This window comes from Syngnathus typhle, linkage group LG8, assembly GCF_033458585.1.
Source record: "Syngnathus typhle isolate RoL2023-S1 ecotype Sweden linkage group LG8, RoL_Styp_1.0, whole genome shotgun sequence".
Taxonomy (NCBI): Eukaryota; Metazoa; Chordata; class Actinopteri; order Syngnathiformes; family Syngnathidae; genus Syngnathus; species Syngnathus typhle.
This window is the reverse complement of record NC_083745.1, coordinates 3,621,512-3,644,106: the sequence shown is the minus strand read 5'-3', so window position 1 is coordinate 3,644,106 and position 22,595 is coordinate 3,621,512. Positions and strand designations below refer to the sequence as shown.

Sequence of the window (22,595 nt, the reverse complement as noted above, 5' to 3'; positions counted from 1 at the left end):
AACAGATTTCCAAATGTTAAGATGAGTCAGATGCATAACTTGAGCTTTGCTTCCCTCTACTGGTGGGAAGTGGTGTTGCATCACAAACCAGAAGTCAAAAATACAAAGGAAAAACAAACGTGGGTGTTTATTCAACACGGATTCCAACAGTGGATTAAGTCTTATTTACATGGCAAGACAGCACGACCCTTGTGAAATTCAAAGCTATTGTCATTTAAATATAATCCATTAGGAATTCTCTTGCACATAAATAGCGTCGGCAATGCCTGTTACAAAAAGAAAAAAAAACCTAAATCTCTCAATAGCACAACTATCACACAAACTGGCACAACAGATGAAAAAAGAAAAAAAAGTTAGAACGTCAGCTTATGACAACACAAGGTAGAAATAAAAATATGTACAGGTCAATAAAGGAAGTCATTCTCAAATAAACTCACGTCGGGACTTGTGACAAGGTCCAAATAATTAAAATAGCTTTTGTGAATATTTACAAACCAATGAGTGTTTTGGGTCAGTTATTATAAGAGCAGAACATGTTCCCCACTTTGGGCCATGCAAAATGCAGGACAAAAAAACTTTTTATGCCAACAATCAAACAGATTTGTGGATTGGAAGTTTTTGGGGCTTTTCCTATCAGTTCCTCTGAGGTTTTATTCGTTTTGAGTTTTGCATGGCGGGCCGCTCGTCGACATCCCAAAGGTTGCAGGTTGCCCACAGCTCATTTATGAGGTGCTTTTTTCTTCAGCGCCATTTATTTGAAGAGGCACATTTCCCTCATCATTTCCATCTTGATCCTGGAGGAGGGGAGTACAAATACATTTTATAGTATCTTTTCAACTAGTTTGAAAACAAATTTCTAACATGCAGTTTTTCAAACCTTTAAATTTCACTGTACAATTTACCTTCAAATTCAATTTGCTCAAAATTCACCGTCACAAACCCGGCCGGCATTATGCGTTCGAGTACTTTCTACAAAACAGGCAACTTACTTTTCTCATGACCGCCGTCAGCCCTTTGACCGTGTCTGTCAGAGTCTTGCAGGTTTTTGTGAACTGCTCCTGGTAGATGCTCTTCAGCTCCTCGGCGTCCTTCAGCGTCTTCTCCGTTTGCCTGAGGGTGCTTTTAGTCTCATCCAGCTCCTTTGACAAGGACCTGTTCTCTTGTTCCAGTTGTGTTTTCACCTTGGTGTCTTCCTCTGGACATAAAGTGGAAAGTTGACATTAGTCCACAATGAATGCTAGAACTCCAGCAGTTAGCATGCTAACATGGAAAAAAAAAAAAAAAAAGTCAGCTCAATCAATATTTACCCATCTTGGCGTCCTGCACCATGAGCTTGTTTTCAATCTCCTCTCGCGCCTTCTCGCTCTTCTCCAGCTTCTGCATCAGGCTGCCAATGTCTACCATGGCGCCGTTGTAAACGATTAGATTACCCGACTCGCTGGTTTCGGACAGAGTGCACGATTTGGGAGCAGGCAGCAGCTCTCTGTTGCCTGATGTGAAGAAAAGACGTTGAATGTTTCATTCTATCTATATCCTGGAAGCCTCATGGCTTGGTTAGCTCACCTAAGAGAAGTTCCGTTTGTGCCTCAGTCGGGGAGGAATCGGGCTCGTCATTCGGTCTGTCTGTGAGTTTGCGGTAATAACACGACTCTCTCACTACCGGCTTGTTCAGCAGTTTCTTGATCTGAAAGAGACAAAAGAGCCATCAGAATAACACGCTTGAATGTTTGACGCGACTAAAGTGAGGAAATTTCTTTTTGCACACCTGAGCACGTGAAAGGTGCAGCCCAAGCGTGTACAAGATTTCCTCCAAGTCTTTCTCCAGCAGGTAGCCCCAGTGACTTTGGTCAAAGTAAACAAATGCCATCAGGAGGTCCTTGTTGTACGTGACCATCTTCTTGTCCTGTTGGGGAAAAAAAAAAAAAAAGTTTCTTTCAAGAGTTCAAAGTAGCGCAAATGAAACCGCCTACCTTGTCCTTTAAATTTTTGTCTTTGGGCGATTTACGATCATCCTTGCGATCTCTTCGCTCCCTGTCGTCGTCGTCGTCCTTGTCTGGGAGGCAGAAATTGAACGACGTTACAGTGAACGCAGCAAATGTGACGTCCCGATTTTAAAGACTCGAACAGAAAAAGCCTCAGAGATTGTGGAAAAGGGGTATCCATCACAGCTTCAGAGTGGTGCATGATTTCTCATCATTGGCCACAATTTTAATCAACAAGATAGTCAAATAATGACGTAAACAAAAAAAGGGCATTACCCTCATCGTCCTCATCATCATCTGCGTCTTCGGCCTCCATTGGGTCGTACTCGTCTGCGTTGGCCGGACTGCCGTCGTCTTCGTTCTCGTCCTCGTCACGCGACTCCTCCTTCTTCACAACCTTGTCGTCGCCCTGCTCGTGTACGCAAATCAAAAGCGTGTCGTGAAAATAAAATAAAACGCCTTGGTTAAATTGGCGGCGGCGGCGACGCAGGTGGCTCACCTTCCTCCTCTCTGCCTCGTCGTCCTCTCTCGATTTCTTCGCCGCTGGCTCGTCGCCGTCGTCGTCTTTCTCCTTCTTCACTTCCCGTTTTTCGGGCTCTTTCTTCTCAGCTTCTTTTTTGACCTTCTTCTCCTTCTTTTCATCCTTGGTCGGGAGAGCAGCGAGCGCTTTGTAGATGCGGTAGCCGAAATCTCTCTGCAGCATCTCGTTGAAGAGCTCGGCGAAGAGGGAAACCTGGAGGGTGAGATTGCCGCCGACTCAATGACGCCACTCCCCTCATTTCACCGTGCGGATGGCGCCGAAGCGATACTTTTATATCAAACGGCCCGCGGAGTTTGCCTTCCAATTCTCACCTCAAAAGAAGTCTCCTTGTTATCCTCCAGCCTGTAGTCCAACAGCACACTGAGGGACATCACACTGCAGTCAAACTTGCCGTTCTTGGCGGCCCAGTTGGGGTGAACGAGGATGGTGGGTTCATCGGGGAGGATGTAGCGCCGTTCCCGGCGCTGGCGCTCCAGCTCCTCTTGCTTCTTCCTCTCCTCCTCCTGGCAGATGAGACAGTGTTACATCATCTTAAACATCTTCAGTACGGTTAGCGACGGAACGCCTCGCGCACCTCTTTGTCCTCCTCGGTCCGGCACGGCTCTTCTTCCTCGGGCGGTTTGATTTCCGGCTTCTCGGGTTCCTTGGACTCTTCCAGCTGCTCCTCCACTTTCAGCTGCTTGGTGAGTCGGGCGATCAGCTGCGACTTTAAGCCCTTGGAGCTCAGAGCGCGACAGTCGAGCTCCTTGCGCAGGTCGTTCACCTGCGGGGCAACGTCGGGGAAGTTACGTGGTCGTATTAAAAAGCGCGTGATATGCAGGCCGACGTTGTGAAACAAGAATCGCGAGAGGTAATGTACCAATCCGCCGTTTGCAGCAGTCCCAAAACAAGATTGCTGAATGAGGTGGAACTGGGTTTGAATATAGCAAAGCTCAAATTGAGTCAGACCATGGTCCAGATGGAGGTCTGACACAGAGTGTAGCTTGCAATGGAAAAACGATTCCACCATGAGCTCAAGTATTTATTCAATGCATTTTGGTGTTCTGGGGAAAAACCTCATGGGGATTTTAAAACCCCAATAAATCGATTAAACTAAATAGGCCAGTATTTAAAATGAAAGACCTTCATTGATTTCGGATCAAGTTTGGTCCAGTGAGTAGGGATGCAGACGTCCTTGGATTCGTTACTCTCCTTGTCCTCCTCCTCCTTGAGAGAAAGTCACAGAGTCAGAGAAAGACAGAGAGTGAGGGGAAAAAGATCAGAAACAGGACAAAGTCAGCGCATCGCTCCTGAACCTTGTAAGTCGATCCGTGCAAGATCACGAATGCCCCCGCCCCCTCCCAAAAAGAAAAGAAAAATTCTTGTCTGGTTCTAGTGAGCTCGACTGTGCTTTAAATCCAGTGCTACTGAGGAGTACACAAGGAAGCCCTCTAGCTCTTTAACAACCAGCTGCCAATCAATCAATCTGTGGAACACAAAAAAGGTATAAAAAAAAATTAAAAATAAAATAAAAATCAATGAGGTGTACCATCGGGAGATCTGGTCTCCGAACGGAGTGAGGGTGGCCCTGACAACTACCGCCAATTATGGGGTAAGGTTTAAATGAGATGCCAAATGAAAAATATCAAAGCCACCAAGAGGAACAGACAAGGAGCAGTCGACTCGTTTCCCAATCAAAATTGGTGCGAGGAAATCATATGAAAATAAGACATTTCTACAACAAACACGTTTTCGCCATGCAACTGACTCCACAGATTCCAGCAGTAATCCACTTCCGCATGCCAGCATTACAAAAAAAAAAATTAAATTGGTTGAAATCATCTCGCAATTTTTTTTTTTTAAATGACCAACAAAGATCAGAAACAAATGAAAAGGATTGGACCCAGATTAGCAGCACGTAAGACCAACTGGAAGCTGTTTTACCAGTTGCAGAGGGGGAGCGAGCGCACACAAACACAAGCTAGTCTCACTGCTTCCACTGTGTGTGTCTGCTGGATGTGGGGAGGGGAGGGGGTGAGGAGTGCTGATGGCGGCATGGAGAAGAGGAAAGGGGGGGGGGGGAAGGGGGCGGGGGGGAAAACAGAGGACGCCTAGGTGAGGTTGGCTGGAGTGATAAACTCCGTATACATGTGTTTTGCGTGTAGCGTGAGGTGTGTCTCTTTTTTTTTTTTTTGTAATTCCTGTGCCTTCCTGTGAGAAGCGGAAATGAGAAGAGAAGGGATTAGCGGTTCAGTGCCTGTTCTCCATCCGCCTCCTTTCGCTCGGCCGACAGCTTCTCAGCCAGCTGCTCCCGGAGTCGCCGCGACAGCGCCTCCCACTCTGAGCGGGTAGGAAGACAATGCCAAACATCCGGAAGAAACAAAACCACTGTCTCCACATGAGCGGGGACCGTCCGCCCCTTGTGGGTCTCCTCCGGCCGGTGATAGCGAATCTCTGCAAAACGATACCTGTCGCAAAGGAAGAGGGTGCATTGGAAAGAAACATTGTGGTCAGGGCAAAGCACAACAGGCAAGCCTGGCTAGGGCAAACCTTTTTTTTTTTTTTTTTTAGCTACCCCTGCCTGTCTTCACCTCCCTTACACCTCCCTCTCCCTCACATAAAACACACAGAAGGGGGCCGGCTGAGTCTGCTACGTCCCGACGGTCGTCACGGTGACGGGAACCGGTTTGAGAAGGTTGACAAACATGACACGATGGCTATGTAGACCCCCCCCCCACCACCACATTAACCCAGGGTACATTTGAATGTGCAAACAAGAAAATATGAAAGCCAGTTCAATAAATGGGTAATATTTCAACAGAGAGAAAAAGAAGAACACAAGAATGAAACAAAAGTGACGGCGGCGGTGTCATCTGGTCCAGGCTTCTGCTTCCAGCCACAGTCCCGTGTGCTTGGGTTGTCAGCACGGTGAAATGTGTGTCAATTCAGAGAGCGTGACAGAAAGAGAGAGCCAAGATGACAACACACCAAGGGCAAAAACAATCAGAGGAACAAATCGCGGCGACTCATTAACACCATGAAGCGTATTCGATGGAGCACTTGTGAGTTTCGCAATTCAAGACAAAATGACGAATTGGAAGGAGGGCTCTTACCACTGAGTGCACAGACTAAGATCTATGCCTGTGAGTGCCTTGCAACAGCGTATAGCTGTCTTTATGAGGACCGAGGGATCCTTCTCTGGCTCGGCTCCGTCCAAAGAGGGAGACCAGTGGCCGCCGATGGCCATGGCCTCGTCTTTGCCTCTCATTCCCACTAAAAACTGAAGGTGGGAAACAGCAGGCAGGGTACAGAGGTGAGCCAAACCGTGACAGAGTCAAGGCATCGATTTAGACAATTTCCCCCCAAAATCTTGGGGTACGCGTGTCTGCAATAATATTATGGATTTTCTTTTTATTCATCAATTCAGTCCTACTTCAAAACAATTCAACGGGTACCTTGATGAGTCTTGCGGGATGCTGGAATGAGTCTCTGACCTCCTGGGAATCTTCTGCTAGGGCACATGACTTGTGATATAACTCCTCTAAACTCGGGTTAGCTAGCAGCATCACCTAGTAGTGAGGGGAAGACAAAAATAAATATATAATTTCCAGCATGAGTTTATCTCTTCTAGAAGGTGATGAATCCTACCTTGGAGCTGTACGTGTGGTTGGCGTCAGGAGGATCCAGCACGGCTGTATTCTTGACAAAAGGATCCACTTCCTTGTGTAATATGTGGAAGTTGCACGCGTTGCTCAACTGAAAGGGTCGCGTCAGGGGGAAGCCGTCCACCCAGGTGAAAGCGGCGCCAAAAAAGTCGCTGGGAATATACAGACTCTGGTAGCGCCGCCTCAGCTCCATCATATCACAGCTGGTCCTGGAATACGACAAAGGAGGCACACGTTACATCTTTGGCGCTAATGCTAAATTCTTCCCTGTGATCCGGTGCAACTCACGTGTCCAAACTGAACTTTGAAAACTGAACCGTGTAGCGAGGGACCACCCTGCGAGGACGCCGCGGCGAGCGCTCTCGTCTCGGGGAACGCTCCCGGGAGCGTTTGCGTACCGGCGAGCGCTCTCTCGACCGCCTGCGCTCCCGCTCTCTGTCTCTGCCAAAGAAATGAGCGGATGAGACGTTTACACAGGCGATACCAATTGATAGTCTTTTCAAAAACGTGCAAAACAGGTGCTAGGCAATGACCTGCGATCCTCTTTACTACGGAGGATGAGCTCAGGAGGGCGATCGTTGCGAGGGGCAAAACGAGGGGGCGGCTCAATCCGTCTCACGGGCTGCGGCTGTTGCATGAGTCTCACTGGGGGCTGAAGGAGACCCCCTGGAAAGACATCTAGAGAACAATGTCATACTGGCTTGGACAGCAATTTCTTTTGAGCATTTTTGGATTTGGTGGATTTATTTACCTTTGGGAGGCGGCTGCGGCAGCAGCGGCTGAGGCGGGTTTTGGAGGAGAGGGCCGAGCGAGGCGGCGGACAGCTGAGCTTGAAGCAAGGAAGGAGCAGCGCTTGGCGGCGGAACACTGAACGTGGTTGGGGGAGGTAGTGACTGAAGGATGGGGGGAGCCTTCATCATATTGGGAGGCGGAGGATGGCTCTAGAGAGAGAGAGAGGGGGGGATAATTGTCATTTGATCAAAACTAAGAAAGCAGACTCTTCAATTTAGAACAATCTGCATCATGAAATGAAGTGGTTACATTTTGTCTGCCGTCCGCTGCGGGGTGCATGTCAGAGTAGCGCAGCTGAATCCCCGGCTCATTGTACAGGTTGCCCAGCTGTGGGGAAGCTTGAGGTAAAGGCTGCTGCTGCTGGGGAAGGATTGACAAACAACACAACAATCAATCAGCAGCACAAACGAAGGGGAGGCAAGAAAAAGCCGAAACGTGTAAAGCATTGCAGGGTTCAACTCCCATTTCGTGAATATTGTTCAGAGCGGAGTTTAAAAGGCTTCTTTACACTTTTTTTTAACAATCTTCAACTCTCACCGACTGGTTTGCCAGCTGAGGTAAAGTCTGGATGCGCTGGGCATTCCACTTAAACGGCAGGTTGGCGTTGTACACGGCCTCTACCAGCACCCTGTCGCCCACTTGCGGCGTCTTGCCTTTTACAGCGCTGGAAGAAGGCAAGCCACGATGGAATTGACGCTCATTCAAACCCGTTAGCTACACTATCTTCATGAGCTCTCATGAACCTCAGCTGAAAGAAGACGTCTTCGTCCACGAATCCGAACGTGTCGTGCAGCTTGTTGACGACGCCGGTGAAGACGCGCTGCTTCTGCGGCTGCTGCTGGTGGCTGGAACGCGGCGTCGGGTACGACACGGTGATCTGGGCCGTCTGCTGGGGATTGGACAGACTCAAGCTGGTGGGCAAAGCCACTGGCGGCTAAAGGAGAAGCATTTGGATATTTCCTGTCAGTACTGCCATAAGGCGGATTTCCCTTTATACTGTTCAGATTATTGCATGTTACCTGTGAAAGCAGTGCCGGTTGAGGCTGTGGAAGCTGGGACAAGAGCACAAAAAAAAAAAAGAATTAGCATAGCTAATGCCGTAGCTAGTTAGTCTGTAGTGACTACAGTTCTAACAATAGTGGATGAGGAGTGCTTTGTATTGCAGTCCTCGAGTTGAAGCAATTGGGAGCACCATTGTACTTGTTAATAAAATGGTCCTTTCAGTGTGTTGAGTGTGACACAAACCTGATGAGGCACACTATACAATTGTTGCTGCGGGGGCTGTTGTGGGGGAGGCTGCTGCTGTTGCTGCTGCTGATGTTGTTGCTGCTGCTGATGTTGCTGCTGCTGCTGCTGTTGCTGCTGATACTGCTGGAGGGCTGAATTGATCTGCGACTACAGACACACGTGCGCAGCTGATAAGACGCCGTTTGACACATGTCCGCTATCTATGCGACCGACCTGCTGCAGTGCGGCGGCGGCGGCGGCAGCAGCGGCCGCGGCAGCCTGCTGCTGCAAGGCAGCCGTTTGCTGGGACAACTGATAATTGGCAGCAGATTGATTGCCCAGAGAGGCGGCGGCAGCCAAGGCCGACTGCTGGGAGTAGACGGCAGGAGAGGCGCCCAGGAGGGAGGGCTGCTGCACGCCGAGAGCTGCGAGACGAATTAAAAAAAAAAAAAAAGTTAGTGGGGCTCTTCTGGTGGAGCCAATGGCAAAAAATAATTCAGACTGTTCAACTATCACTGTTGCATTGGCCTGCATCGTGCATGGCCTAAAAATAAATAAATATTGAGTTACTCACAGTGCAAATTGATGTCAAGAGACTGAGCCGCATGAGCCGCGTGAGCCGCGTGGGCCGCGTGGCCCGGCTGGGACACGGCTGTGGTGGCAAACTGACTCGCCCAGGGCGGATTTTTCTGTCCCCCGAACTGGGCCATGACTCACTCGGAGGAAAGCTAGTCTCCACTCGCCGGCTTGTTGCTTATACCTTAAGAGAATAAAAAATGCAATTAATGAAAAGCAGCGACCGCTTGAAAAGTAACCGAAAAGATTAACTACCCACCGCCCTGTTTAGTTTTAGTCAAGCACAAATTGCTTGCTATAATATGAGCTGCACACTTTCAGGCAGAAAGCAAACAACGAGCGCAAAGAACGTGAGCACGTGGTTCAAGGGCAACTTCCCAACTCGCGTGCGACACAATCGCCCACCTTTAATTTGACGGAAACGTAAAAAGAATTCAACGTAAATCACTACACACAGGCTTTGAATCGCTGTGTTATAACATTCGTTCCTTCAGCTAAAAGACTATTAGCGGGCAATGGGCATTCATTTCATAGAATTTGCTGATAGGTTAGCAATTCTCCATATTTCGCTTGCTATTAATATGAGTGTTTATTTCAATCGCACCTGCTGACACGGCAAATCCCCAAAGCTATCCGGGCTACATTTAGCCACTTTTAAATGGCAGTCGACTATCATCCACTGTAGCAAATAAACGGTGCGATTAAAACAGAACCGCATTCGTGCATTTAAATCACCGCTATTCCATGACTGAAGTGTGTTTTGTCCTAGATATATTTGAAGTTCAGAATTGCTTTTATTTAGACGAACAACACGCGGACCGCGAGGGAGAAATTAGCATTAGCGTTAGCATCGTGGCCAGAGTAGCCTCGTGCGGGATTTGTTATGGAGGCCTCGGCTCCAGTTTTGCTGACACTAGCAGCTGACTCGTTATCACAAGTGGTCAGCACAAGCAACATGAAAAGGCCTACTAAAAAACAACTTATTTCGACAACGAGGGAGTAGTAAAAAGCGCAAATAGTGAGGTTATGTTTGTTTTTTTCACGCGTATTATCGCAGCTTGACTTACCGCTATCCAATGCACCCGGCCGTCGGAGTGGAGACGAGAACTGCGCATGCGCGCAACAAAAAGCGTTTTATTTTTGTTTCTTTAATTAGATGCATAGCACTGTAATGTTGTACTTTAAAATAAACGTGGAGAAATTACACAATTAAGTAGAAATAAAAACAGTTGTCCGCACACTTTAGATCAGGGAAAAGTCCTTCTGCCGCTGCCCATCTTGGCCACCTGAGGGCAGTAGAGCCTGGGTTACAGTTATAAAGTATGCGGGGGGTGTTACAATGAATATAATTTAAGTCAGTATCCAGTATTTGTGAACTTTATTGTGATGCAGTGGATACGACATATTACAATACAGTTAACTGTGTTCTTTTTAGTTTGGACGCTCCTACTCCCACTTCTTTAATAATAATTTCCAAATAGATCATCTGTTTCATACATAAAGCAGGAAGCACATCATCTTCTTTCTGAATCACACTAACGTGAAAAACCTTTCAAAAATACACTATTTCAAACTGAGAAAATAAATACAAACAAACATTTCCAGCCGTCACAGACACAAGTTCACAAAATTTACCATTTTGTGTGGTTGCAATATGCAAAAAAAAAAAGTGTTTTCACAGCACGTTAGCTTCTTTAGCTTGACATTTCTGTGAAGGTGAAAACGATTATTTTAACTAGCAGGCACAGCAACAGCGCTCCTTAGTTTCTCTCCTACTTTTTTTTGGTATGCAGAGTTCATCAATTCATTTGTCAATTAACTTTACGTTTACTCTTGTAATTTGCGTTCCAGGTCTGAGAAGACCTTTGCGTTGACTTCGTCCACTTCGTCTTCCACCTGCATCGGAATAAAAGATCAGCACATAATGAACAAATAGCATGTTATAACCCAACGAGAGACAGATTGAACCAATCGTCACCTGCTCTACTGCCTTCACTTCGGGAATGTAGAACTGCATCATGTTCTGAATGCCGTTCTTGAGGGTCACTGTGGAGCTGGGGCACCCCGTGCAGGAACCCACCAGCTTCAGATGCACAATGCCATCCACAAAGCCCTTGAAGATCACGTCACCGCCGTCCTCTTGCACTGTCGGTCTGCGTGGATGAGAAGAGAAACGCAGAAATATTAGTCCGGTTAAAAGCTAGCCTTGTATGAGTGTTAAAATTAGTGCTGTACAGTAAAGCACAATTTTGCCTAACCTGGAATTAATTCATCTTTTCCAAATGTGGAAAAATGCTATGAAATTAATTAATTAGAGCAACTTAGGAGTCAAACACATATGTTTCAGTGTACCATCATACATTTATCAGAGATATAATTTCCTCATCTGAGCTCATTACCTGATTCTGGTGTCAAGAAGCTCCTTAATCATCAACACCACCTCATCATCATCTTCAGAGACACCTACGGGTAGCAAAGTCCACAAATAAATCAGCTCCATAGCAAGCTCCTCAGCTAATCACTTCTTCTATACTTACTACTTTCTGGATGGACGTCTCCCGTTGTGATAGGGTCGCCACTCTCAAAGAATTTGGCCATGGTCTCCAGAGCATTGCGCTTGATGTCTGTCCACTCCAAGTCCTCGTCTACCTGTTGAGAAGAGCAAAGGGTTATTGATGTTGCCAATTCATTAGTGCACACCATGATTGATTAATTAAATACAATCAATGTTTGTCCATTGATGTAACTGATCTAATGTTTTACTTTAGTGACGGTGATGAAGTCTGGCCCAAAGAACACACTTTTCACTCCTTCGATTTCAAAGAGCTCTCTGGAAACGACATGGATGTTGTTGTTTACTCAATCAAACACGATCAATTCGGAAATGGCACAACGATTGGCGAGTAGAAGATAGCAAGATAAAGCTGGAAAAAGATACAGACTCCAAACCTGGCTAAAGATGAACACTGTGTTGAGCTCTGAGAGGGAAAATCCAGTGTCCCGCTTCCTAAAACTGGCTTATCTGGGAGAAACTTCATGCTTCTCGGGTTTGGGGTGTCTTGAGTCTGGATGGAAACCTGTCGTACTGGGGGAAGAAAAAAAAGCAAGAGTTAATCTTAAAGTGAGGAAAATGTTCGATAGTAGTCAAGAGACTCAAACAAATTCTCACTTTGGACGTGTGTGATTTCAGAAGGGGTTGTCCTGCGAAAGTGGCTGTGGTAAAGAATTCTAGTCCTTTCTGGAAACCTTCAAGTAAATGACCAATACTCATTAATACTAAGAAACACGATGAAACGGTCTTGTTTGTTTTGCTATGCATTGCTAGCAGTTAGCTTTTGTATGTCATTTCAACTTGATCGGCGAAAATGCAGTTTAAGCTTAACGATAATAGCAATAAACTCTAAAAAAAAAAAGACACGGGCGTTATTATTATTAGCGATCATTATCGACACAAAATGAAAAGACGCTTCAATCACAAATGCTATTCTATTGCAGCTCGCTGAGTTAGCTATACTCGTTACTGACACGTTTAAGTTGACGCATTTATCAGACCTGGGCTCATAAAATGCTCATAAAATAGTATAATGCGATGGCACAACGTTCAAACCGAATAAAAGGGGTATTTCTCGCCGTCCGTAGCAATGGATACAGTGCCCATCTCGCGTGCGCCGCCATCTTAATTGTTTTGAAAGACGAGGATGGTGACGTCAGCTGTCATCCCAATGACCTATACCTTCGACAGATTCGTGCATTTATTAAAATAAAATATGTCATAAGTTTCAAGATGAATACAAATGACTGCGTATGTATTTATCTATTAAAATAGTGTAGATATATATTTTTTTAAAGTTAACACGGTTCAGATAATGAATAGTTAAATTATATTTCTATTTATATTATTTATCTATTTGTGTTTTAAGAGTGGCCTATATCCTTGGAAGTATATTTATGTAATATTAAGTATTTATCATATCAGAAATGTTATTTCTTTACACAATACAGTCCTACGTTTTGATTGGCTTGAGGTCTGGACAATAAAATAGTTTGCTGGTCTACTGAGTTACAAACAAAATGTTTAAAGGAAACCAAATGTTCATCCGAAATAATGTCATATTTGTATTGTTTAACAAACCCCGTTTAATAAATTCCTTGCTTAAACTGCAAAAAAATCGCCTTTTTAATGAAACAACTATCCCGGCTACCAAAAGTTAACATTAATAAAAAATCAACAAACCTTTAACATCCAGTCGCCTGGATGCATTTTTTAGCAGCGCGAACTGAGCACCGAAAATGAATGATATCAATAAAGATAAACTATATCGTAACCACAAAGTAACAATGTGTCATTCCTCAAGAACAAACAGGAATTCCAGGTCCTACATCACGTTTGTTCTGTCACTCGACGAGTTGCGGCAGGCAGATAGGGAGGAGACGAACCAGCCCAAGAGAACGCACAGTAACATCTCAGCTTTGATAAGAAGCATGTAGGTAGAAATAAAGTCGGCAGTAGGTACACCGAAAATATTCACTTCATTTTTTTCTTCTTCCATTTCCAAGACATGTGGCTCTGGATTTTCTTTCCTTTGGCTCTCTCACTAACTTCCTTCGTCGGAACTTGGGCTGTGTAAGTATACGCTTGAAATGTTTGCTTTCTTATATTTGTTGTTTTAAATTGTGATGCAAATATTAACAGCCAACACTACTTTTAAAGAATTTTAGAAGTACAAATCATCTTCTTACAAAAATTGAAACATTGTAATTTGGGCTTTTTTTTTTTTTTAATTTGCTTCATTTGGTGATATTTATTAATCTGGATAAATTAGTCATTTCAGCGTCTATTTTATGTTGCGATGGGTGGGTACTGATACCAACCTTATTTCAAGGTGCCTCTTATGGCCATTTTTACGGGGAAGTACTGGTATCGGTCTGAAAAAAAAATGGTATCGACCATCTCTAATTTTATTGGTATTAAATTCTTTTTTTTTTGGTAGTTTTCTCGTCTACTTGCCTGATTTTCTTTTATTAATCTCATTTTATTTGATTTTATTCATTTGCTTAATACCTTTTTCATCCAATGAAATTCAACCTTTTTTTTTAATAGATTGTATCTATATTTTCGATTGCATTTTTCGTTTCATTTTTGTTGACGTCTTTCAAATTAATCTGGTGTGTCCTCCTCCACTTTCAGATATGGCTTAGCCTACTCCAATCAACATGTGTGCTCGCTCACTGACTGGTACGTTTGACCTCACTGTTGCCAACAGGAGTGGGGCAATTAATTACAAAAATAATTTATTGGAATGTTATCTCTCAGGTGGGGGGAGAACTTCTGCACAGCCAACCACACCACCAACTGCTGTAGGGTTCCCACCATAAGGTAATTCAAACTGTGTTATTATAACAGAATATGAATTTATATTAACCCAAGAATAAAATATGCAGCACAAGTGGGACCTACGCTCCGGAGAATTCACTTTTCACAGCGGTCATCAACGCTGGCTCCTTTCTGTGTAAGTTCTTGATGCAATACTGTATACAGAACAGTACATCCAGAAAAAAGTACTCACGTTACTTTACTTTGTCCACATTTTATGTTATACCAACACTCAACAGTCTTCAATAGTCTGAAGAAAACCCACCAACAAAATACTAATGTCATTATGAGGTGTTTGGATTTTTTAACCCCTAACCTTAAAAACACACGTGTTGATACGACCATGTTCTTTTGTAGTTTTCTTCTTCTCCATATTCCACCATGCCCACATCATGGAGAAAAATGCTAGCCATGCCACCATGAGCAGGTTTGCTCTGGCCTTTGGCGTGGTGGCCTCCATGGGATCATTCGCTGCCGGGAACTGCAATGTAAGTTCTAGAGTACACTGCTAGCTAGCTGGCTAAAAAAAGAAATTAACAATACGCTATTCCTGAACTATGTACCCGGGCTTGTTTTGTGGGGTAAAAAAAAAAAATCAAAGTGGACAATCAGGAAATACAGTATCGTACAAATATTTTATAAAAACATTTCCCAGTTAGCAGGGTGTTGACAATGGGCCTTAACTGTTCCATCATATTTCTTTGATGACTATGATGACAAATTGCCCAACAATGTGCTTGTGACCATATTGGTTATTCATGCCACGTTTAGTAACGTATACTGTTATATGATACCCAGATTCATCAGAATATAATAATCAAACTAATTACATAATAACAGGGAAGTAACCTGTAATCTTTTTATGTGGTTAGGCAAATTACTTATATCATTTATTTTATTTATTTTGTTTAATCTTTTTATGTGGTTAGGCAAATTACTTATATCATTTATTTTATTTATTTTGTTTATTTTCACATACAAAACCAATTTAAAATGTACATCGGTTAAATAAATGTGATGGAGAATGTCTAAAAAACCCTCCAGGGGCTTACGAAGTGGCATCATATTATAGTTACGAAGATCCTGTGCTAATATCACATTGTATAACAATGTAATAACACAGTAATAAGCCCCAGGTGTGTTTTTACAGCAAGTTACCGCTTTCATTAACACATTGTATTTTCTACCGGCCTTCCTCCTTCAGCCTGGGTACCTGACGCTACTGCACCATGCAGGGGCTGGACTAAGCTTCTTGTGCATCTGCTGCTACATGGTCCTACTGACCGCACTGACCAATAGATGCCTGCTGACGGGATACGAGAATGTCCTCTACCCGCTACGCGTCGTGTCCACGCTGCAACAGACCATCCTCACTATTTGCTGTATCCTTTCTTTTTAAAAAGTTTGTAGTGGTTTTTTTTTTTTTTTTTAAGTGTACTGTGAGGACTCCCTCTAGTGGTATGCAAAAGTATCACTGAATTGGATGTTCAAATTGCAAACATTTTAATATGAAATATACTTTTTAGGGTCTGTCTTATTACGCTGATATAGTTTCATGAAGTTTGTACTTGGAGAGGTAAACATTTTTAGTAGTTGGAGCACTCACGCGAGTGTTGGAACAGGATGTGTGAGGACTGACCAACTCAGATCTGAGATAGTTTCATCCTATTGACAAAGTGGGCCTGGCTACAACCAACTCACTCTGCTTTCTTTAAAATGCTGCATACTTTTTTGACAAACCCAATGTGACCGTGAGAACTGAAAATATAGTTTGTATTTTGTAGGATTATGACGTTTTTGTAGAATGAAGAAAATATGACATTTATATTTTATTTTTCTATAACATTTTACATTCTTGTAACATTGTGAAGTTCTCTTTTTAAAATACGAAGAAACCAAATTTGTGGGTTTTGATAGATTTTTTTTTTTTTTTATCAAAAAAGAGCCTAAATCTTGTAAATCCTTAACCCCCACCCCCCTCAGATACTTTTTGTTTTGCCCACCTCGACTACCACTACGTGCACCTGTCTGCTGTTTTCGAGTGGATCCTCAGTGCTAACTTGGAGCTGTTTGAGCTCAGCTTCATGGTGGAATTCAGTTTCTTCTCCTCCTACATGCTGTCCAATCTCTACAGCCAACGCGAGGAGGAGAGGCCCTTTATTATGGCCTGACATACACTTAAGGCTGCCCGGCTACAGCCGGAGAACAGGTTACCAGGACGATAAAAATCTGAAGACTTTAGATGTTCATATTAACAATGTCGGATCTTATACTGTGAAGATGTCTCATGTTACGTTTATGCCTTTGAAACCTTGGCTGCCTACAGAGAAAAAAATCTTGTTAAGTCAGATTGCTAGAAAAAAAAAAAACCTGTTGAGTTAGATTGCTACAATGTTTCAAAGACCATCCTTGGTGGATGTCGTCACCTAACTCACTCATCAAGGTGTGGCAAACAACGGGAGATGACATTCATGTGCTGAAACGAAACAGCTTTTGTTCTAAACCCTTATGACGTGTACAGCGGTGCCTTGGGAGTGACCGACAACGCTTTTTTTTTTTTTTTTCTCAAGAGTAACACTGTAGATTGAGTGATTTTATAGTGACATGCAAAAAATTCCCAGTCTTGTGAGCAAAAACCTCCATCACAAGCACCGTTACTAGTCTCCGTCATGTCTCATTGAGTTAGTGATTTTTTTTCTATTGTGTTTTACTTTGTAAAACATTACAGGGTGTTATTTATCACACATTACATGACATTTCCATTCATTTCAATTAGCAGTGACGCTGAGATAAGTGATAGTTCCCGAATGAATTCAACTCATATCTCAAGGCACCGCTGTGAAGACCAGAACTGTTGCTCAGACGCTGACACTAATTTGGCTGTCACCTTTACTCTGCCTGCTTTTTGGTTTGGACATAAAAACTGGTTTTCCTAGTTCTATGACAATAATGGCATTTCGGACCAAGTTGTCTACTCGCTTGAAAGTAGCTCTGGATTTTTCACCTGTATGAAAACACTCCATTTACAGAACTGTGACTAAATACGAAAGAAAATAATTGCCTGTGCGGAACGGTTTAAGACCTCGGATGTTATCTGAGTGACGGAGAAGTAGATTGGGTGAAAGCAATTTTCAAGACAGCTAGGACTGAATAAATCAATGTCAAAACGAACTTTTGAGGTCAGCTTGTACTGCAAAGATAACACGGAACAACATGTGATTCAAATGCAAAGCACTTAATCTTTACTTGAAAGAAGGTCATATACACCCTGGGGGGAAACAGGTAAAGATACATTATGCAAAGGAAAACAAATCATTTCACAATGATTATCATCTTTTTAAAGTTGCATCAAGAGCGAGTGTGTCATTATCTACAATTTGTTAGCAAGAGAACAGTGAAAAGCACACACGCAAAAAGAAAAAAGAAAAGTTGGGTCAGCATCTTTACTGTATGATACACTGTAAAAAATGTCATCTAAGAATGCAGTAGTCCACATTTTCACCCTAAACAAAATCTTTAAAAAAAAAAACTCATTCGACCTCAACTGCAAGGCATACATTATAAATAAATGTAGAGGGCAAAAGGGGCAGAAACAAAGAATAAGTACAAACACAAGCAATAATCCACAATTCCAGCATAGCTGAAACAATAAGTGGCCTTCCACAAATCCAAACTACTGGGGAGCATGGCTACGCTTTCATTTTTTTTTAATAAACTTTGACCATATTGTAGATTCTTCAAGATAGTGTGTTAGCTACTTGTGTAACGCTTGAGAGAAGAAATGCCGTTATAATAACTTCCCTTCAAACTATTCCAAGTGCACCCCCCCCTCCCCCCCGTAACAAAAATGTTTTTGCCTGGCTCTAAACCAGAACACGCTGAAATGAAGCAGTGGTGCGTTTTGTTTTCTCTGTGAACGGGAACAACACTATAGTAGTCGACTCCAACTCGTAACGTTAATGATGATGATTTGCGCTAGCAATCGCTAAAATCGAAACGCAGCCAGTTGTTGTGGCGACAGTGAGGACCTTTCAAACAGAGTACATGTTCTTGGTGGTGGAGCCGCTCTTGCTGGACGTGTCGTCGTGTGACTGGTAGCCCAGCATGGCTTTGCTGGGGATGCTCAGAAGTTCCTTGTAAGTTTGCCTGGCAAAGACAGACAGACAGACAAATAAAGCAACAGCTTCCGCTCACTTTGTTCTGCAATTACTGAGTTATTAAAATGCACCTACTAGCATCTAAAATTTCACATGGTACACTAGTAGTAAAAAAATATAAAGATAATTCTGGCCTGTACAAGATTTTCAGTTTTGGAAGAGAGTTAAAATACTACTTTGGCGCCCTCTGGTGGAATCTTCAAAAATACAAACGCCAACAATTAACATGAAGTACCTTTCTTGCTAGTTTATTGAAATAGCTTTGCAAAAAATGTTAAGCATGTTAAAGGCAGAGGTGGGCAATTTACAAAATCTTGCCATTCAGTCAAGTTTTAATTTAAAATCTGACTTACCTTGACCAGAATCCCACGACGCATTGTAGCTAAAGGTACAATCGTGGTGGCTCAATGCGACTCGGAAATTCTTGCGGAAACCAACTTGCAATGACTATCGAGGCTTTATCTTTGACGTCTTCTTCAGTCTTTTGGGGGTTGGCAAATAAATTCTGAAATACGATTTTACAACCTCCTACTTAACCCGACCTTTTCCAAAAACATAACCTACAAAAATGTACGTCTCGTATTCAAAGGTCATTTCTGACCCCTTGGCTCATGTATACGTTTTTGTCGTGCTTGGCTATTCTTGACTTTGTTATTTTTTATTTGCCTGTAAATGGACCGACGGAATTCCCACCTCCGGTTAAAGATTCTTTTTATCTCAGACAATTTAGTTGACGCCGTTTGAAAATTCCAACAAAAAGTGCAGAAAACTCCCAGTTTGAGCAGCATGGTTTCGAAAAACAAAGAATTTCCCAACCTCCGTAATAACCTCGACCGAGACGCACGTGCGAAGAGCCCACTCACCCTATCGTCATGATGGCGTCCCTGTTTTGGCAGTTGCTGGTCCAGATCGCTATTTTGTCCGCTTTGTGCCTGACGTTGACCACGGCTCCGCACACGTCATCGCTCGCCTCGTCGAACGACTCGCCCACCAAACAGAGGAGCTGCGAAAGCACACGCACGCTGTCAGAAACGCACGCTACACCGACATCGAGCGGCACCTGGACTTGACAGTCGTCGTGAGAAAAATGTCACTTAGCAGCGCGCCGCTAGATGGTGGCAGCACTTCACTGTGTGCGCACTCTCACCGTCTCCAACCAGTAGCGATCGAGGTCGTTGTGCCGCTGGACTTTATTGAGGGTCATGAGCCACCGCCCTCCCAGTTTGTTGCGGTCGTCCTCCCACATGGGCTTGATGCCATCCTGGAAGGTCACACAAGAAGCGCACGCGTGTGTGTCATCATGGCTGTCACAGGCAGCGTATTTGTGAGCTTGGAGGTATTACCTTGAAGAGGCAATAATCACAGCCAAAGACAAGCTTGCTGGGTTGCTGTATGTGGTTGTATAATCTGATAAAAGAAAAACCAAAAGGTTCAGAAAGAAATGTCCTCCGATGGAACCCCCCAGAATGAAATTGACCAAGCGAGGACTTTTTTTTTTTTGCTTCAATTCATTTCATCTTTCTAGAAGCCTGACAAAAACAATGTCAAATCATTCTAATAGTTTATTGTAATGCAAATTAACTTGCTGAAAAATACATATCACAACTAAATTAGGTTCCAAAATATTGAGCCATTAAAAAAATAAAATTAAAAAATGGGGAGAACAAAAACATGCATTCTAGTGTGGGAAAATGTAGCGTTCAATTCCAGGGAGGGCAGTGATGAAAATCTGAGTGGACAAGAAAAGAATACTCACGCCCAGAAGTCTTCCACGGTGTCAAACTTGGAAATGAGACGCAAGTTCTCCGTCCAGCTTTTGCTTTTGTCATTTTTGAAATACCACAGGGCCCATCTGAGACCAGAGGAAACAACAACAAACAGTCAGCTTTCACACGGCCACGGCAAATCACTTTTGAATGCATTAATGAAGTCACTAATGGGGCGGACACGTTTGCTTGTCACTCGCCCGTCGTTGACATTTGCCCGTCTTGTTCCCAAGCTCCGTCGGCAGCGTCGGATAAGAGCAATAAAACGGGACGGAGGGCAAGACGACAATACGGTCAGACTACGTATGAATGCCAGGGAAGAGGGAACGGGGCAGCACAAGTGCAGCCTTTGTTTACAGCCACTGAGGTGATTCTTTCATTTGTTTGGAGAGTGGGCGGGGCCGGCAGAGGGGGGGGGGGGGGGCAAAGTGGGGCCATCGGCTGAACTCTGTGACTCCCCCTCGCTACGTTTATCCCCACCCGCTGCACGGCCAAGCCGTAAAAACCGAGCGGGTATACATACGTCTGTTTGTTTACTGGGCGTTCACATGCTCATTGTCCACCGTGACAACACCAGCAAAAAAGCGTAATGGTCCAGAAGCCACTTGGCTAAAGAACCATTCACAACCATGCACGAATCCAATCACTTTATATACATGTAAACTATGCGGTTCTAAAGTGCTACATTATGAACCCAGATCCATAAAGTTAAAAGAGAACAAAGAGAACCACACTGTCAAAAAGCCAAACGGGTCTTTTAGGTCTCCACAAGTACAGAAATCCCGTTCTTTTCACAAGCACATGCTGTTTTCCTTCTCACTTGTTTTGCAAGGGGTGTTTGATGTACTCTTCCTGGTTTGCGACTTGGCTGTCGGTTTCAGGTTGCGGCTCTTCAGTTTTGGGTTCTTTCTGTAATGAGACAAAAATAGAAAAAACCCATCTCTATGATGTCAATCGTGGTCCGCTTTCTCGGCCAGGAGAACCTTTACAAAACAGACCTCTTCCTCAATTTATTTTATCATCTGATTAAATACAGGTTTTGATGTCTCGATGAACACATAGGGTTGAAATTTACGTTTTGAGAGGGGGCATCATGTGTGCGAACCATCGTGGTCACTAAGGATTCAAAGAATAATGAAAGTTTTTTTTTTTTTTAAAGATATGTTGGGGGATGGATGGACTAGAATTCCAGGCACCAGAATTCAGCGGAATCGAAACTGATGAAATTTGAGTTCTCGATCTCAAAAACTCCACCGGAGAGCTGGCAGAATGAATTTCTAGTGGATTCAAAGCACCACAACACTTGCGAAAAGCACCACCGTAAACGTTGCTGCAGTATTTGTTGTTAATGATGTCGTTATTTGGCGTGCTAGCATTACGTTAGCCTAGCTTCAAGCTTACATATACACACACGTGTCACCATTTAATTAGCGATTCAAGACGACGTTCATTGCAACCTTATTGAAATTAAACGTAAAACGTACAACCAATATCAGTCGGAACAAGTAAGCATTTTAGGTTCTTTAACTTTAACCCAACAAGTCCGTGAATTGAGTTTGAATGGTGCGACATCCAGGCAGCCCAACCTCCCTCCCAGCCGACAAAGTGAGCCAGTGTCCGGATGCTAAGTGCTGCTAACAGCTACCCACGCCTAGAGACGCCCCTTGAGAACAAAAGCACAAGGACAGTTTTAAAAAATAAAATACTCGATGCTGATCCAATAATCAGCTCCGAAAATACATATTGGTCAAACACAGAGAGGCTGCATCCTCTTTGCGGGGCAAACCAGTGGATTTTCTGGTTGGTCTTGCTCTACTTACCGGTTCCGATGTCGCCATCTTGAAAGTTGAAATGATCTACCCGTTATGGCCGCTGCGTCACACCGTATCCACTCGCCGACGGAAGCCGGTACTGCCCAAACATTGTTTGCGCCAGCAGGAACTAAAATTATATGACAAACTCACTTGCATTATTTAAAGGTAAAAAGTGATGTTGCAGGTAAATTCTCACGCATACTAAATAGATTTACGGTCAATACTCCATCAAATACTCAATATCATTAAATCGTTGTCACTCGCCTACGGAAGCCGACACAAGCGTATGACGACGGCCTCGTCACACTTATTATTCAGAATATAAATCATAAAACTCAATACATACATGTCTAATTCTGCTATGTTTTTGTTTAAAAAACATAGAAATATATTTCTATTTTTGGTTGTACTAGAGTCATGGATGTAATCAATGTAGTCAAATTATTTCAAGTATCTTATGATCTAGCTTTATATGGCAATGATGATCTCTTTGAAAGGGAAATCAAATAGCATCACTGGTTCTGGAGTCACACTGCATCAAATGAAGTGAGTGACTCATCCTTACACATGATGAGAACAAAGTCTAAATTCCACTGCAGTGAGTCAAATGTCAATGTAGTACTTCAAGCACTGCATTGTGTTATGGGAATAAATAAGAAGGCCAAAAAATGAAATACAAACCCAGCCTAGATTGTGCAGTAGTCTAAAAATATGACAAACCA

At 43.5% G+C, this 22,595-nt stretch overlaps 4 protein-coding genes across 9 annotated transcripts; 1 reads left to right on the top strand and 3 right to left on the bottom strand.

Moving 5' to 3' along the window:
* Window positions 1–101: 101 nt before the first annotated feature.
* Window positions 102–9,952, bottom strand: ccar1 (cell division cycle and apoptosis regulator 1). 6 transcript variants are annotated; one of them, XM_061284458.1, is made up of 26 exons: window positions 9,830–9,952; window positions 8,761–8,946; window positions 8,421–8,611; window positions 8,205–8,354; window positions 7,979–8,011; window positions 7,703–7,893; window positions 7,497–7,623; window positions 7,209–7,319; window positions 6,919–7,108; window positions 6,701–6,845; window positions 6,456–6,608; window positions 6,151–6,376; window positions 5,958–6,071; window positions 5,616–5,782; window positions 4,760–4,970; window positions 3,646–3,729; window positions 3,098–3,286; window positions 2,835–3,026; window positions 2,482–2,715; window positions 2,259–2,391; window positions 1,971–2,053; window positions 1,766–1,906; window positions 1,564–1,684; window positions 1,308–1,490; window positions 990–1,195; window positions 102–794 (listed from the first exon to the last, which is right to left on the bottom strand). In XM_061284458.1, the coding sequence occupies exons 2-26, from the start codon at window positions 8,894–8,896 to the stop codon at window positions 723–725; spliced, it is 3,783 nt and encodes a 1,260-aa protein (XP_061140442.1). In that variant the 5' UTR covers window positions 8,897–8,946; window positions 9,830–9,952; the 3' UTR covers window positions 102–722. The 6 variants fall into 6 exon arrangements, with proteins under 6 accessions (XP_061140442.1, XP_061140443.1, XP_061140447.1 ...); XM_061284459.1 differs by having other exon boundaries at window positions 1,766–1,903; XM_061284463.1 differs by having other exon boundaries at window positions 6,701–6,833.
* A 171-nt stretch (window positions 9,953–10,123) lies between these two features.
* zgc:110319 (uncharacterized protein LOC796111 homolog) lies at window positions 10,124–12,515 on the bottom strand. The gene is made up of 8 exons (XM_061284465.1): window positions 12,370–12,515; window positions 11,932–12,008; window positions 11,712–11,847; window positions 11,526–11,592; window positions 11,300–11,411; window positions 11,162–11,225; window positions 10,741–10,915; window positions 10,124–10,658 (listed from the first exon to the last, which is right to left on the bottom strand). Exons 1-8 carry the CDS (start codon window positions 12,435–12,437, stop codon window positions 10,590–10,592), a joined length of 768 nt encoding a protein of 255 aa, XP_061140449.1. The 5' UTR covers window positions 12,438–12,515; the 3' UTR covers window positions 10,124–10,589.
* Window positions 12,516–13,104: 589 nt separating this feature from the next.
* si:dkey-228d14.5 (uncharacterized protein LOC796266 homolog) lies at window positions 13,105–17,307 on the top strand. The gene is made up of 8 exons (XM_061284466.1): window positions 13,105–13,246; window positions 13,320–13,386; window positions 13,951–13,998; window positions 14,077–14,139; window positions 14,205–14,272; window positions 14,494–14,624; window positions 15,341–15,518; window positions 16,120–17,307. The coding sequence occupies exons 2-8, from the start codon at window positions 13,322–13,324 to the stop codon at window positions 16,305–16,307; spliced, it is 741 nt and encodes a 246-aa protein (XP_061140450.1). The 5' UTR covers window positions 13,105–13,246; window positions 13,320–13,321; the 3' UTR covers window positions 16,308–17,307.
* A 48-nt stretch (window positions 17,308–17,355) lies between these two features.
* On the bottom strand, window positions 17,356–21,954 carry eif4e1c (eukaryotic translation initiation factor 4E family member 1c). The gene is made up of 7 exons (XM_061284467.1): window positions 21,880–21,954; window positions 20,880–20,968; window positions 20,050–20,145; window positions 19,637–19,700; window positions 19,441–19,554; window positions 19,157–19,296; window positions 17,356–18,282 (listed from the first exon to the last, which is right to left on the bottom strand). Exons 1-7 carry the CDS (start codon window positions 21,895–21,897, stop codon window positions 18,168–18,170), a joined length of 636 nt encoding a protein of 211 aa, XP_061140451.1. The 5' UTR covers window positions 21,898–21,954; the 3' UTR covers window positions 17,356–18,167.
* Window positions 21,955–22,595: the final 641 nt, after the last annotated feature.